This window comes from Ochotona curzoniae, unplaced genomic scaffold (assembly GCF_017591425.1).
Source record: "Ochotona curzoniae isolate NIBS_2020 unplaced genomic scaffold, NIBS_Ocur_1.0 contig_4501, whole genome shotgun sequence".
Taxonomy (NCBI): domain Eukaryota; kingdom Metazoa; phylum Chordata; class Mammalia; order Lagomorpha; family Ochotonidae; genus Ochotona; species Ochotona curzoniae.
Genome location: NW_024466307.1, coordinates 17,769,409 through 17,782,985, shown reverse-complemented (window position 1 = coordinate 17,782,985; position 13,577 = coordinate 17,769,409). Strand labels below are relative to the sequence as shown.

Here is a 13,577-nt window from a genome sequence, read left to right as displayed (position 1 = left end):
CCATCCTTACAACATCAACTCAATGGTGCTTTATCAGTTTTATACCATTGACAAAAGTTCACTGTTTTATTCTTGTATTTAGATGCATACCAGAACATTTTCACATTAAAATCAAATACTTACAGGAAAGAACACACAGTCAGCTTTATGAGCAGATACAAATTATTTTAAATACATACAAGCATGATTAGATTCAGCCACTTTCCCAATCTGAAAACAGAAGAATCACATATTTTACAAGGAATACGAAAGAGGCCAACCCACCATCTCTAAGAAGGAATCCAGAGAATAGGAGTCATACATGTGTTTGTCCCTCAGAATGAGAAGAAAGGCAGAACTTCCGATGACCTTCTCCAAAAGCATCAACGAATGAAAGAGTCTGAAAGCCAAAAATCATTAGTCTGAGAACAATTTAAAAATATGCAGATAAAGTTTTCCGTTTCAATAATGGCCCAATGTTTTCATCTTGAATACACAAAGTGTAATCTACACTAACTCTCTAAACACGGTTCCTTTTATTCCCTAGAAGTAAATACTTAGGGGGAAAAAAAAGTTAGGCCATACATATCCCTGGTGAAGATTTATTTAAAATAGAAAACCTTCTGGATACACCTGATATCCATAAACTTATTCAAACTGCTTATATTTTCTATGAACATCACAGAAAATAAAACTGCCCAGGTTTGCTCAACACAATAGTATAAGGTATTCTGTGAAAAACAAAAATTGCTACTTCCCTTAGTAAAAACCTAAACATAGCTTGAAACAACATAGAATACCAGATTAACTCGGTTCACCAAATACTTTAGTCTTCATAGAAACCACCCTCCGGAGTTAAGATATCTCCCCGAACTTAGGTTCACAATATTGCTCAAAAGAACTAGAAAGTTTTGCACAGGCCTGGATACTGGAATTGGCTTCATCCCTGTTACTCTTCTTAGCCACCGAAATTACCAACTATATTCACGCGGCATCTTACGCCTGAGGAACTAATGAATGCTTGAGAATCTATTGATTTAGGAAATACAACTTCGGTGTATCAGCAGCTCTTGCTAGGCCATTCCATATTGGAAAAGAGCTAGCTTGAGGGTGTTTTCCACAGTCAATGTAGCTAATACTTAGAGCACAAAAACAACTTTAATGTGTGCTGAAGTAAACTGACATTTTGTTATTTGAGTGTTGTCCACAACCACACACGTACTCCTGTGGAACAGTGCTTTTCTAACTTACACTTGTACAGCTATTTGTTAAGAGCGGCACGGAGTTTGCTATTATCAACTAAACTGGATACATGCTGCCGCAAAACTTAAACAGAAAAAAAAAAAATAAAGGAAAGAAGAATATCCATGAATTCTTGAAATCCTATCTATGAAATTCCATGAACTCTGTTTTCTACATTAATAAACAAAACAAGTAACAATCACAAAAATTTTTTTAAAAGCCTAATTCAATGACAGTTTAAGGTTTTACAAACCAGGTTTCTCCAACAAGATTCACGTAATGCACAGAGAAGCTGTGTTAACCACGTTTAAAATCCGCCATCAGACACACAGTCTACCAGGTTTATATTCTTTTTCTACTATTTTTTTTGTACTGGAAGAAACTTGATCTTCGCCTTCTGGACATATTTGTTTCACATAAAAACAATGAAGAATTAGAACTAACTTCTTTTTCCAGACATGAACGTGACCAATATCATTGTTATCAATTAAACATATAGACACAGTAAACTTATATTGTAAGTATTTTTAAAAATTGTATGGCTTTGAATTCACGCTATCACTTAATTAAATTTCTCAATATATAAATATAAATGCCTTTTCGAAAACGCAAGAAATGTTCTCACCAGATATGAACACCATAGGAATTAATACATTTTAGCTATAAAATTATTTATATTACTTTCATAGTTATCTGTCTTATGTAGCCTGAATCTACAGAACCAAAGTTACATTTTCCTTCCACTAAAATTGTCTATGTCTTACAGCGTATTATTAAAGAGTTGCAATTAAACTCAGTGAAGTCTAGGAATTGTTGTTTGCACCTAAAAGGCAAAAAACCTACCACAAAGCATTCCCTACATGCTTTCTCAGGACTTAATATCCTATTTTCTTTAAAGTAAAGCCCATCAAATAAATTTGGACAACACTAAGATATTCAACATGTTTCAGCAATGCGGAGCTTCTCCAAACCTCTAATTTCCTATGATGTACGCATTAACAGGGTACACGAATTAGGAAAAAAGAATCATTTAGGAATCACGGCTCTCTAGTTTCTTACCACCAGTGCACTCAGGAGATGTTCTGACGTCTGTCACCCAACAGATGGGTGGAAATGTTAGTCCCTCATTTTCACCTTCTGTTCTGCCTTCTCTTAACCTACCCTAATTACAATTTTGGAAAAACTGGCAGAATTCTAAAATGTTCCCATCACTCATCTCATTATCACTTCTTCTTCACTCATACCTCAGCTGCATTATCGACCTTTAAGCTGAACGCCCACCACGAGCACTGCTCCAATGTAACTCATTTCTTGTGGCTGTCCATGATTTAGAACCTCCAAATATGACAGGATGAATTCCTGCTGTGCGGTTTGTCATTTCATACACATCCACCCTACTGTGACAGCATGACTCTGAGCATCACACTGCGGAGCCAGGGTACCCAAACTGCTCAGGAATTAAGCAGGGTAACATTTACAGTGTTTGGGGCTGCAGTCAGATGTAGTCCCTAACACATACGCTTGTTCTAGAGACATCTGTGCCAGCATCTAAATGAACAGTGGTCTAAAGCCCAAGTATATATATATATATATATATATATATATATATATATATATATATATATATATCTATAAAATACCCTGTGGTGGTTGCTTCTTTGTGGCTAATTCCTTAACTCATGTTTTGAAATTTCCTCCTCAAAATGCCTGTGCTAATGGCTTGATAATTGTTTCTGACTTCTCAATGAAGTGTGAAGTGCTCCCAGAGCAAATTTACAAATGTCAAGTACAATTAGAGAATTATTGTGTCTTTCCCCACCCCCACCCGCCTCTAAAATGCAATTCTGCAAGGGGTTTGTTTTCCTAAGCTAAAAGCAATATAAGACATCTCTGGAGCAACTGCTGGTCAACCTTCATGAGCCACTTCTTCTGTAGTCCAAACTCAATGACCTATACCCAAATCTCTTTGCGCTAGGAAGCCAAAGAGAGGAGGAAGACTGGGATGCCCTGTCCGGGAGGTCTGCTATGATTCCAACCAGTCTCACTTAAATACAAACCCAAAAAAACCCTCTCAACAAGCCAAGAAGGCAGGAGCAGAGGAAGAGGAAAAATGTACTCACTGACTGTCCCATTGACTTTCCCTTCAACAATACTTACAGGTGGAGAGACCCACATCACCACCACTTAGTCAGTGCTTCCCACTGGGAGCGCTGCTCAACTCACTGGAATAGGGCCAAAAGCATCTGCTTACGAGGAAACTGAGCAGATGTTCAAGAGTCACCAACAATAAGGTTTTTCAGGGCTTGAGTCCACTAACAAAACCTAAGGAATATCCTTCTCTCTGGTGTCTACACACCCAGTCAAAACACTGCACCTATAATTTAATAAACACATTATAATTAGTACGATCAGCTGTCAGTCCCTTTTTTAATGCTGACTGTGTGTGCTATGCACACTGTAAGTATACAGCAGTACATTTTGAATGATTTTAAAATATTAACAAGCCACCGCTGACAGATTAAAAAATCTGAAGAAGCAGTTTAAACGACAGCGAAACAGTAGTTAAACCTCCTTGCCAATGTAAGAAGCTCCTCCATCAGATTCTAATGATTGCTCTGTGAGAAGAAGGCACAGAGCTTGGTGTCGCTTGGGGTGGGCCTTGCAGCTTGGCAGGCATGACTTACAAAGTCTCCTGCTCTTCTATTGCTTTGGCAATGAGTGCATTCTCTCAGGCTAAGAGGTGAGGTGGCTGTGACATCAACGCCCGGGGCCACGCCTCCTCTCCGCCTGCTTCTACCAGCCACCTAGCACATGTCTCCCTTCCTGCTTGCTTATTCATCCGATGCATGTCCCTCTTAGCAAAAGCAAAATATTCGAGCACAACTGGATCAGAGACAGCAAGAGATAAGAATTATTTAACGAAATTATCTAACAAAATGATTTAACAAAGGGCTTTTTCTGGCAAAGGATTACACTGGTTTATTGGATGCCAATATTGTTGCTTTAGAAGACAGTCTCAATGAACCGCATGGGACCCACACGTGGATGTGGGAGAAAACCGTAGCAGGTTAGGGCTCTGTCACAAGATGTCTAGCAAATGCTTTGGAAATCAATGATGCTCTACCACCGCAATACGTAAAAAGAATATGATTATCACCTTTGACTCATGTGCACGGACACCTTCATCATCAGAAACAAGAATTTTCTGACTCCAAATTGTACAATGTTTGTTCAAAGGCTATTTTTCCCTAGTTGCGTTACCTGGTACCATAGTCCACCATCACCCAGTCTTTGGCAGTTCCGGTGATAGCGTCATGATGCTGAAACAGCCCCAAGTTCCTTCTGGCTTCTGTCAGTGCCGTGTAATGCGAAGATGAAAGAAAATTTTTGATCTTGTATTTCTGAGCTTGCTTCAGGGCGAGATAGTAAAGAATTTCAGCAGCCCTAATTGTGTAAAAACAAATATTAATTTTTATTTCAAAACAAATATTTTAGTTTATCATCTAAAATACATGGCTAATACTTTTCAAATGCTCTTCACGCACAATTACAATGCATCTTATGAAAATGATACTGACAATAAGCACCACGTCTACAAAAGCCCCAGGGTACCCACCCAACACATCTAACTTCTCCACCATCAAAGAACATGACGTCTACAGTGATGCTGAGGATTCTTATTCTAGATGATGTTGGAAAGCAGCCAGCACCTGTTAGCAACAAGACTGGTTTATCTATGTATAACACAGTGGAAAATATCTGAACGCAGCAGCATCCCCAAGAAGCAGGTGAACACACCACAGACAGCCACACTAACAGCACCAGGCAGGCCCTCACTCTCAGACCTGAACCTCAAGGGTGCGGAAACACCTGCTCACGTGAGCACAGCGTGGAGGGGAGAGGCAGAAAATGACAGCCAAGCCTGGTGCAGGAACAAAGAGCTAGCTTCAGTATGGGATGACAGCACACAACAGATACAGAGAACTGAAGAATGTGAACTGAAAATGAGAAACTTGGTGGGAGCTGGTCCGGGTAGAGCTTACGGGAAAGATGATAGGGGTCAATGATTTTTACCTTTTTTTTTTTTTTTTTCATCACAGAACATAGTTCAAGATAGGTTTCGAAGATGATTCTTTGAAAGGAGACCTGGGGTGGGAGGCGGGGAGGGCAGCAGGTAAACTGCTACATGGGGCACCCACACCCCTATCAGAGTGACTAGGGTTCAAGCCTTCATTCCACTCTTGGTCCAATTTCCTGCTAATGCTCACCCTTGGCAATATCACATTACAACTCAAGTATCTGTGTCCCTGCCACCAAGGGAGACACACAGATGGAGTTCCAGGCTTGGCATGACTACAGCAGGTGTTTCAGAAATTAACCACAGAATGGAAGAAAGCTCTCTTCTCTCTCTCTCTCTTTTCTTCACTCTGGCTTTCAAATAAATGGATTTTTTAAAAGTGTGTGCTTTTTTTTTAAAGGAAAAAAATGGAGGCACAGAGTTCTGGTGCTTGGTACAGTGATTATGATGCCCACATTCATATTAGAGTGCCAGGATTTGAACCTTTGCCCAACTTTCAAATCCATCTTCCTCCCTATGCATGCCCTGGAAGGTAAGAGGTGAGGGCTGGAGCACCTGGGTCCCAGATACTCCCATGGAATCCACTGGCTGTCATACGCACTTTGGCCATGAGGTAGCAGATGAAGATCAATTCTCTCTCTCTCTTTCTCAAAGTGAAAGTAAGTATTTCTTTAAAGGATGTGTGGCTTAGTGAAATGAATTGTATGTGACTTTTATCAACAGTACCTCTGAAAAGCACTGGACGTTCTCTAGCTTGCAAGTGAGCTTGCAAACGAGGGTGGGGATGACCCACCTCTTTTTTTGTTACCACAAATATTCATCCTGAAAATGAATTACCTCACCACACTTTACACTGAGGAGGCCTCAGGAGCCCCTGGGGTACCTGCCACGGAACAAGCTGCTCATGTTAGAACCACTAGTCACAGGTGGCACTGGGGCCTCTAGATGTGCCACTGACACCTACATTAACTAAAACTGGAAAGTTTAAAGAATTTAGTTCCTTCATCACACTGATCCTATTTCAAGTGCTCAGCACTCCCTTGTGGCTGATGACTCCCATACTGGACAATGGCAGAAGCAGCAATGATTACAGAGTCTCCTGTCCATGGCGACTGAGAGGCCCGTGGGACAGCGGTGGCTTGGAGTTGTGCGTTTTCTATCCACCTTTCTACCTCCGCCATTATCAGTTTCATTTTCCAACCAGTCAATCTCTTTGTCCCATCAATTCTCATTTCTTTCAAATTTGTTCTTCTAAGCAGAAAATCATATAGAGACATGTTTCAAAAGAAAGAGGAACTGAGACGCAGCCTGAAAGATTCTCCCACACGTGAAACACAGCCACCTGGACACCCACGTGCTGGCTGCTGACAGTCCCTACTTGCTTGAATTGCACACACCAACATTTCCAGCCATTCAATAGTCCTGTCTGCTGGCCTCCAGAAAGACACACCAAATGCTGCCACTGAATATTTACATGGTGTGCAAATAATATAGGTAAATTAATGAGAAAAATATGACACGGAATGCAACTCCAGCAAAATCTAATTAGATAAACTGCTTTTCCTCCCAGAACAAAAACCCATGCAATAATTTAACTGTACTTTGGAGACGTATTTCTGATTGCATTAAAATTTTGTGATTGCATTAAGCCCAATCATAACGCCGCACAAATGATGCACATTATGCCAAAAATTCCCCAGAAGGCCTAAAATAACATAAAAGTAATGAATAAATAAATGTGACTGAAAAAATGAAGATACCGTAGCTGGGATTCCATGACTCTATCCAGCCATTTGTAAAAAGGTCTAGATGTGAAGTAGCCGCTCCAGTAATGATCATCCCGGTCGGCATAGGTGAAAAAATCTCCACTTACAACAGGAAACAGTGATTGACCATTGCTACTCTCAGCGGCAGCTGCTTTATCCAGGGCATCAAAATAATCGGATACAGTTCCAAATTGTATCTAGCAAAGAAAAACAAAGTTACACTTCAATAATTCATTTCTACTTTGCAATCACTCACTGCCTACACCGAAAGTTAAGGTGAATACAGAATAACTTGGATACACTTTTAGGTTACAACAGGTGAAATATCCTGATGGCCATGCAGCTATATTATAGCTACTCTACTTCCAATAGGGTCCCCAGCTAAAGTGCTCTAGGAAGCCTTCTAGGATGGCCCAAGGGTGAGTGGCCCTGCCACCAACTTGGGGACCTGGACGCAAGGTTCTTTGGTCCAGATTCAACTGTTGCCACCATTTAGGGAGTGAACATGTTGATGGAAGATCTCTCGTTGTCATGACTCACAATCTCACTCTCCTTCTGCCTTTCATATTAAATCCACAAGTACAATCTTTTTAAAAAAAATTTTTTTAAATGTTCCCAGGCAAAATGAACCAAGAGCTTAGATTTAACAAGAATCTAAAGCAGAAGGAGAAACATAAGTGACTTTTACTTGCAAGAAGTTCTAACTTTAACAGAAAACCTGTATGCCTACAAAGTGAGCAGAGGGGCTATTTAGATCTCTGCATTTGTGTATCTATCCTTACGTATCTTGAGATTCTGCAGCAGGCAAGGACCCCCTCACTCAAAGAAGAAAAATAAAAGACACACACACAATACCCCACAAATCTGGAAGAACAGTCTTGTTAGCCTTGCATGTCTCATACAGTGTGTCCTCCCCATGCCTCCTTTTCCTCTAGCTTGAGTGCTAATGATGGGGAAGAGGCACTTTAAGAATGGCAGGTCATTGAAAAATGGACTTCCGCTACCTGGAGGCAACACTGAGCACAAGTAAAATACAGGGTGACAAGGAATGCAAGGTTGACTGCTCAAATGAACAGGTCTTTGTGACTAATGATTTAAATTACCGGCGCATAAATCCATTTTTATGAGTTCAAATTTTTCTACAAGCCAAAGGACACAAAAAACATTACAGCAGACCTTGTAAAAATGTATGAAAAGGAACTCTTACTCAAAGAAAAAACAGATTCCTCAACAGGGACTGTGCTTTTTTTTTTTCAATATTAAGATGCTGGCGACTTTGTTCCTGCTGTACACACACACAGACCCAGACTTGCTAAGGCACTTTAATCCATTGTAGCGCTGACATGGATTTAAATCCCATCTCAACCACTTAAGCCACAGGAGGTTTTTGGTATATTATATAACGTTTCTGTATTACAGCAAATATGGTTCTTAAGTAGAAGGTTTAGAAATATAGCTGGCAAGTAATGGTTCAAATTTTTAGTTGTATTTTGCTACTTCAAGAAACAAAATCTGGACTGGATGCATTTACAGCACTGATATTAACAAGTAAAATACAAGTTATAACAATCTAAATGCTACAATCAGTTTTGTTGCAGCAACCAAGTATTTCTTAACCCTAAAGATGTTACTAAAAGTAATCAATTTTCAAACACAACATTTAGTCTTCCTTGATCCTCCCCCCATTTTTATTTATTTTATAGGCAGAGATAAGCAGAAAGACTTGTTCACTCCCTCAAATTCCTGCAAACAGCTAGAGCCGGACAGGATTACAGGCAAGAGCTGGAAACACAAACCAAGCCTTCCACATGGGTGGCCAAAACTGTTGCTCTCATGTTCTCCCTCTTTTTTTTCCTTAAGATATACTTTATTTCTTTGAAGAATTACAAGAGAAAGAAGGAAAGACAGACAAAAAAATCTCACATCTGCAAACTCACTCCCCAAATAGCCCCGTGGCCAGGGGAGCCCAAACCAAACCCCAAGCACTTGGGCCATCTTCTACTGCTTTCCCAAGAGCATTGGCAGGGAGCTATACTGAAAGTGGAGTAGCCGGGACTTGAACCAAACCCTATAAGTGAAGCCACTGTGGCAGGCAATGGCCTTACCAGTTATGCTACAATGTGATTCCCTATCCCAGGTTCTTGCACTAAAGGCAAACTACACTCAGAGGACAAATGTCCAAAATTAAAACTCAGGTTCTCTTAAGGGATGCAGGCTAAATGCCTGATCCTATTCTTGCCTTTACCAGATACAATATGATCTTGAACAAGTCAATCCATCTGTGCCTCAGTTTCCTGATTTATACTGGGAATAACCACAGAACCTATCGGAAAATATTCAAAGAAATAGGTTAAATAAAATATCCTTTAGCGGTAATGACAAGCAATAAGCACTCAGTATATTTTTAGCTAACAAGGATTATTATCCAACTGCATTAGTAGAAAGCAGAATGACATCACACCTTGAAGGAAATGTAACATCGGCTTCATAAACACACAGCAAAGATGAGCCCAAGGATGTCCAGGGAACAGCAGCAAAATATAACTGATCTAAATATGTCTTCATCTTATTTTCCAAACCTATATAGTAATGGATGGTACCCGTCAACTGGAGGTTGGTGGGTTCTTGGTTCAGCGAGGACACGGCTTGAGATGCTCACGTTCCATATCAGGGTATCTGCATTCAAGTCCTAACACTGCGTTTGATTGTAGCTTCTGGGGAATGTGCACCCTGGGAGACAGCAGGTGAACACGCCACTACTTGGGTCTCTGCCAACCACATGGGACCCCCAGATGGAGTTCCTGGTTTAGCTTTGACTTGGCCGAGTCCTTGCTATTCTGGGCATTTGGGAAGTGAACAGGCAAATAAAAGGCCTGTGGTCTGTCTGTTTCTGCCTCTCTGTGTTTCAAATATTTAAAAATAAAATAAGCAAATAAATAAATACTACAGTTAACTTTCAGTGTGAGCCAGAGGAAAATACTTCCCTCTTGGCAATTTTTCAGTTTAGAGATTTAGAGAAGTGTCACAGCAGGCATTCTCACAAACATAATTCAAATCTTGAGAATTGAAAAATAATCCTCCATCTCTGCTAGCATACATTTAAAAATAATTAAATTTTTTATAAAGTTTCATTGGAACTCGTACATAGCAAATATCTGCGACATTTGAAATAATCAAATAAAAAATATTTTAAGTAGCTTATATCCTAAAAATCAACAAATTCAGTCTTAATATCATCCACCACGATTAGGGCAAAGATCTAGAAAAAATTACTTGTTTAAAATGTGATGGCAAATAGCCAAATGGCTGTCTCAGCCATTCTTAGCCACATAAATTCAATTGTTAAACTCGGACTTCCTTCCAAATAAATAAAATAAATGAGCACTTCCAGGTCTAAATATTTCAGAGTCGGGAGGGGAGCGAGTGGAGAAAAAAAAAAAGTGTGTCAAGGGGACTCCTATATGCTACATGAGACATTTGTCCAGTCATTACAGAAACATAACATTCTAACAGAGGATATGTTGTACAATAAATGATTGAAAAATGTGATCACCTGCTCCAGAAAAATACAAGAGCACTTTGCAAATGAAAAATGCAGAATTTCTTAACTTGATAAAACAAATCTACAAAATGCTACAGGAGACAGGCCTAATGAAGAAGCATGGAAAATTTTCTCACTTAGCAAAGCAAGTCCACTCTTGGCACTTCCGCTCTACACTACACTGGAGGAAGTACTCACTGCACAAAAGAAGAAAACAGAGTAAGTATTGCAAGGCTTAAATGAGAAAGACATGACTCAGGCCATTAGAGCATCTAACATACGGAGATAACTAAATTACACAAAAATGGAACCACAGATTTAATATAATCCCAACCAGAATTCCAAATGTTGGGTAGAAATTAACAAACAACTACGACTAACAAATGCATTACTGGGAGAGACAACAAAATAGGGAGAATTACATCATCAGATATTAAAGCCTACAAGAATGTGGAATGAATGAAGTAGACCAATAAAACTGAATCAAGTCTAGACACAGACCCACACAAATGTAGTCTCCCTCGTGACTGATGCGACAGATGCCACTGCAAGAAACTACTGCCTTCCCCATAAACGGTGCTAGATGCCCACAAAGGCCAAAGGATGCCCTAACTTTATCCTTTACAGATAGATTCTAGATGGACCAGTAACATAATCAAGCTTTGGGATCACAACTTCATTCAAAATGTATTTTCATGACAACGAGGTAAGCCACAACAAAATTAAATGGAGTTTAACAAGCACTAACCATAAAAGGAAACACTGTCACAATAGATTTAATGAAAATTATGAATTTCTCCTCTTTGAAAAACAACACTGAGACTGAAAAACCCACACAACACAGTGGGAGGTAATATCTGCATAACTTCCCTAAAAACACTCCTCAACCATGATAAATAAACTAACTATTGCCAACAAGGAAAAGACAGGAAGTCCAACTCAAGGTTTAAAAAAATCATCAGAAGACTTATTTAGACACTTCACAAACGAGTGGCAATCAGAGGCTCAAACTCATTAAGCACGAGGAAAGCACAGAATAAAATATAACCACATCTACCAAAAGCACAAAAATGCAGAGAAAGAAAAATCCCTGCCAAAACAAAGTCTGAGTAAGGACGCAGAGCTACTGAAAACTGTCAAACAGAACAACTAATGCATCTTTTTGGAAAACTGTTTGGCAATTATCTATTGAAGTTAAGCACCTGCACACTATGATAAAATAAAAAAAAGCTCTGTTCTATTTTCCATCCACATAAACTCATACACATGTGGCCAAAACACTGGCAAGATGTTCGATGCAGTTTTATTTGCAAAACACAGAAACTGAAAAACTCAAATACCCAACGATCACAGGATGGATAACGTGCCATATGTTCATTAACATCACATTACAAAGGGATGAGGTACTATGTGCAACTACAGAAACCAAGTTCACAAATATACTGTGGGACCAAAGAAAGTGAGATGCAAACGCTACAGAGTTATGATTCCAACCCCTCAGCTAAAACTCCAGAACAGGAACTGCCAATCATGGACACGGAAGGGAAAGCAAAAGTTAATTTTTCAGGAGCTGGTGCTGAGGGAAGAGGGGCTCTGGGGTCCTATGCCAGGGTGCTGCACGTTTCCTATTTCCTAAGCCTTGACTTGGATGGCATTCACAAAGAAGAGTTGTCACATGAAAAATTATGGGTAGATGCAGGGTTTGCCTAATTCTTCAATGGATATTGCTTTGTTTAAAAAAAATTACTTTACAAAAGAAGCCTGTAATGAGCCTACAAAGAAAGGAATGGATAAAATACTGGATTCTTAGGAGTCAGTTAGGAGCTAGACTCTTCCATGGATTCCACGTGCAGAAATAATACCACATACACACAGCCCCTCCATTGATCAAATATTCCTGTAGTCACATCTTTGCAAGCACAGAGATGAACTAGACACAGGCTCTGTGCTCAGACTGCATGATCTGGTAGAAATTCAACTGCAAATCTTTTGAACACACTGGACGGTTTATGTATACATATCTATTTAATGTTATTTAAGATCATTTAATAAACCTGAATATTTAACTATTATTCACAACATGGTCCATCATCAGGTTTCCTTATTTCCTACAGAAGAATGGCACTTTCTCTCTGCCATGTTTTTACAGACCTTTACTTGTTTTTACGCATTGCTATATGAATATAATAAACATGCTGAATAATTTCTTATCCTATACAAAATTTGTAAGATGCAGAGAAAGCCCTTAAAAGATTTAGTTACTTGGGTTCAGCACGACGCCCATGTGGGTGCCGGTTCCTGTCCTGGCTGCTCCATTTCCCATGCAGCTTCCTGTTTATGACCTGGGGAAGCAGCAGAGGATGGCCAAAGCCTTCAGATCCTGAACCCATGTGAGAACTAAAGGAACCTGCTGGTTCCTGGCTTCAGATTGGCTCATGTCCAACCACTGTGGCCAACTGGAGAGTGAACCAGCAGATGGAAGATCTTTCTCTCTGCCTCTCTCCCCATAAATCTCATCTGCTTTTTCAATAAAAATATATGTTTGTTGATCAAATGCAACATATGACTTTTGTTTGTATCTTGACTTAAATGAGTTAGTTCTCTGTTGAGAAAAATCAGAAAATTTTCAGCCTCCTCTGATACGATGGTATTGTATTACTGCCAAATTTTCAAGATGAGATATTGGCATTAAGTCTCTACTGCTAAACAGACAGCTCATTTAGAGACACACACTGAAATGGTTACTGAGGGAACTACACACATCCGAGATCTGATCCAAAATAATCCTGGGAATTTGAGAGAGACAGTATAGTTGGGGGACAGAGGCAAAATAAGAGTAGTCCTGAGCTGATGAGTATTGTAGCTGAGCTGTGGGTATGGGGAAAGAAAATAGGATGCTCTTTCTCAAAATTTTAATTATTTCTTTAAGCATTTCACAGGGTAAGAAAAAAAGATTGAGGCAAATGATGGA

The 13,577-nt window shown here is 39.6% G+C and overlaps 1 protein-coding gene across 2 annotated transcripts in view; it reads right to left on the bottom strand.

The window, feature by feature from the left end:
- The window catches only part of MAN2A1 (mannosidase alpha class 2A member 1), a 144,021-nt gene that overhangs the window by 64,446 nt on the left and 65,998 nt on the right, over window positions 1-13,577 (bottom strand). For both annotated transcript variants that reach the window (XM_040986138.1, XM_040986139.1), the window contains exons 9-11: window positions 7,060-7,262; window positions 4,483-4,665; window positions 265-379 (exon numbers count right to left, since the gene is read on the bottom strand). In XM_040986138.1, the coding sequence (XP_040842072.1) occupies window positions 265-379; window positions 4,483-4,665; window positions 7,060-7,262 (501 nt within the window). The remainder of the gene's footprint in view (window positions 1-264; window positions 380-4,482; window positions 4,666-7,059; window positions 7,263-13,577) is intronic.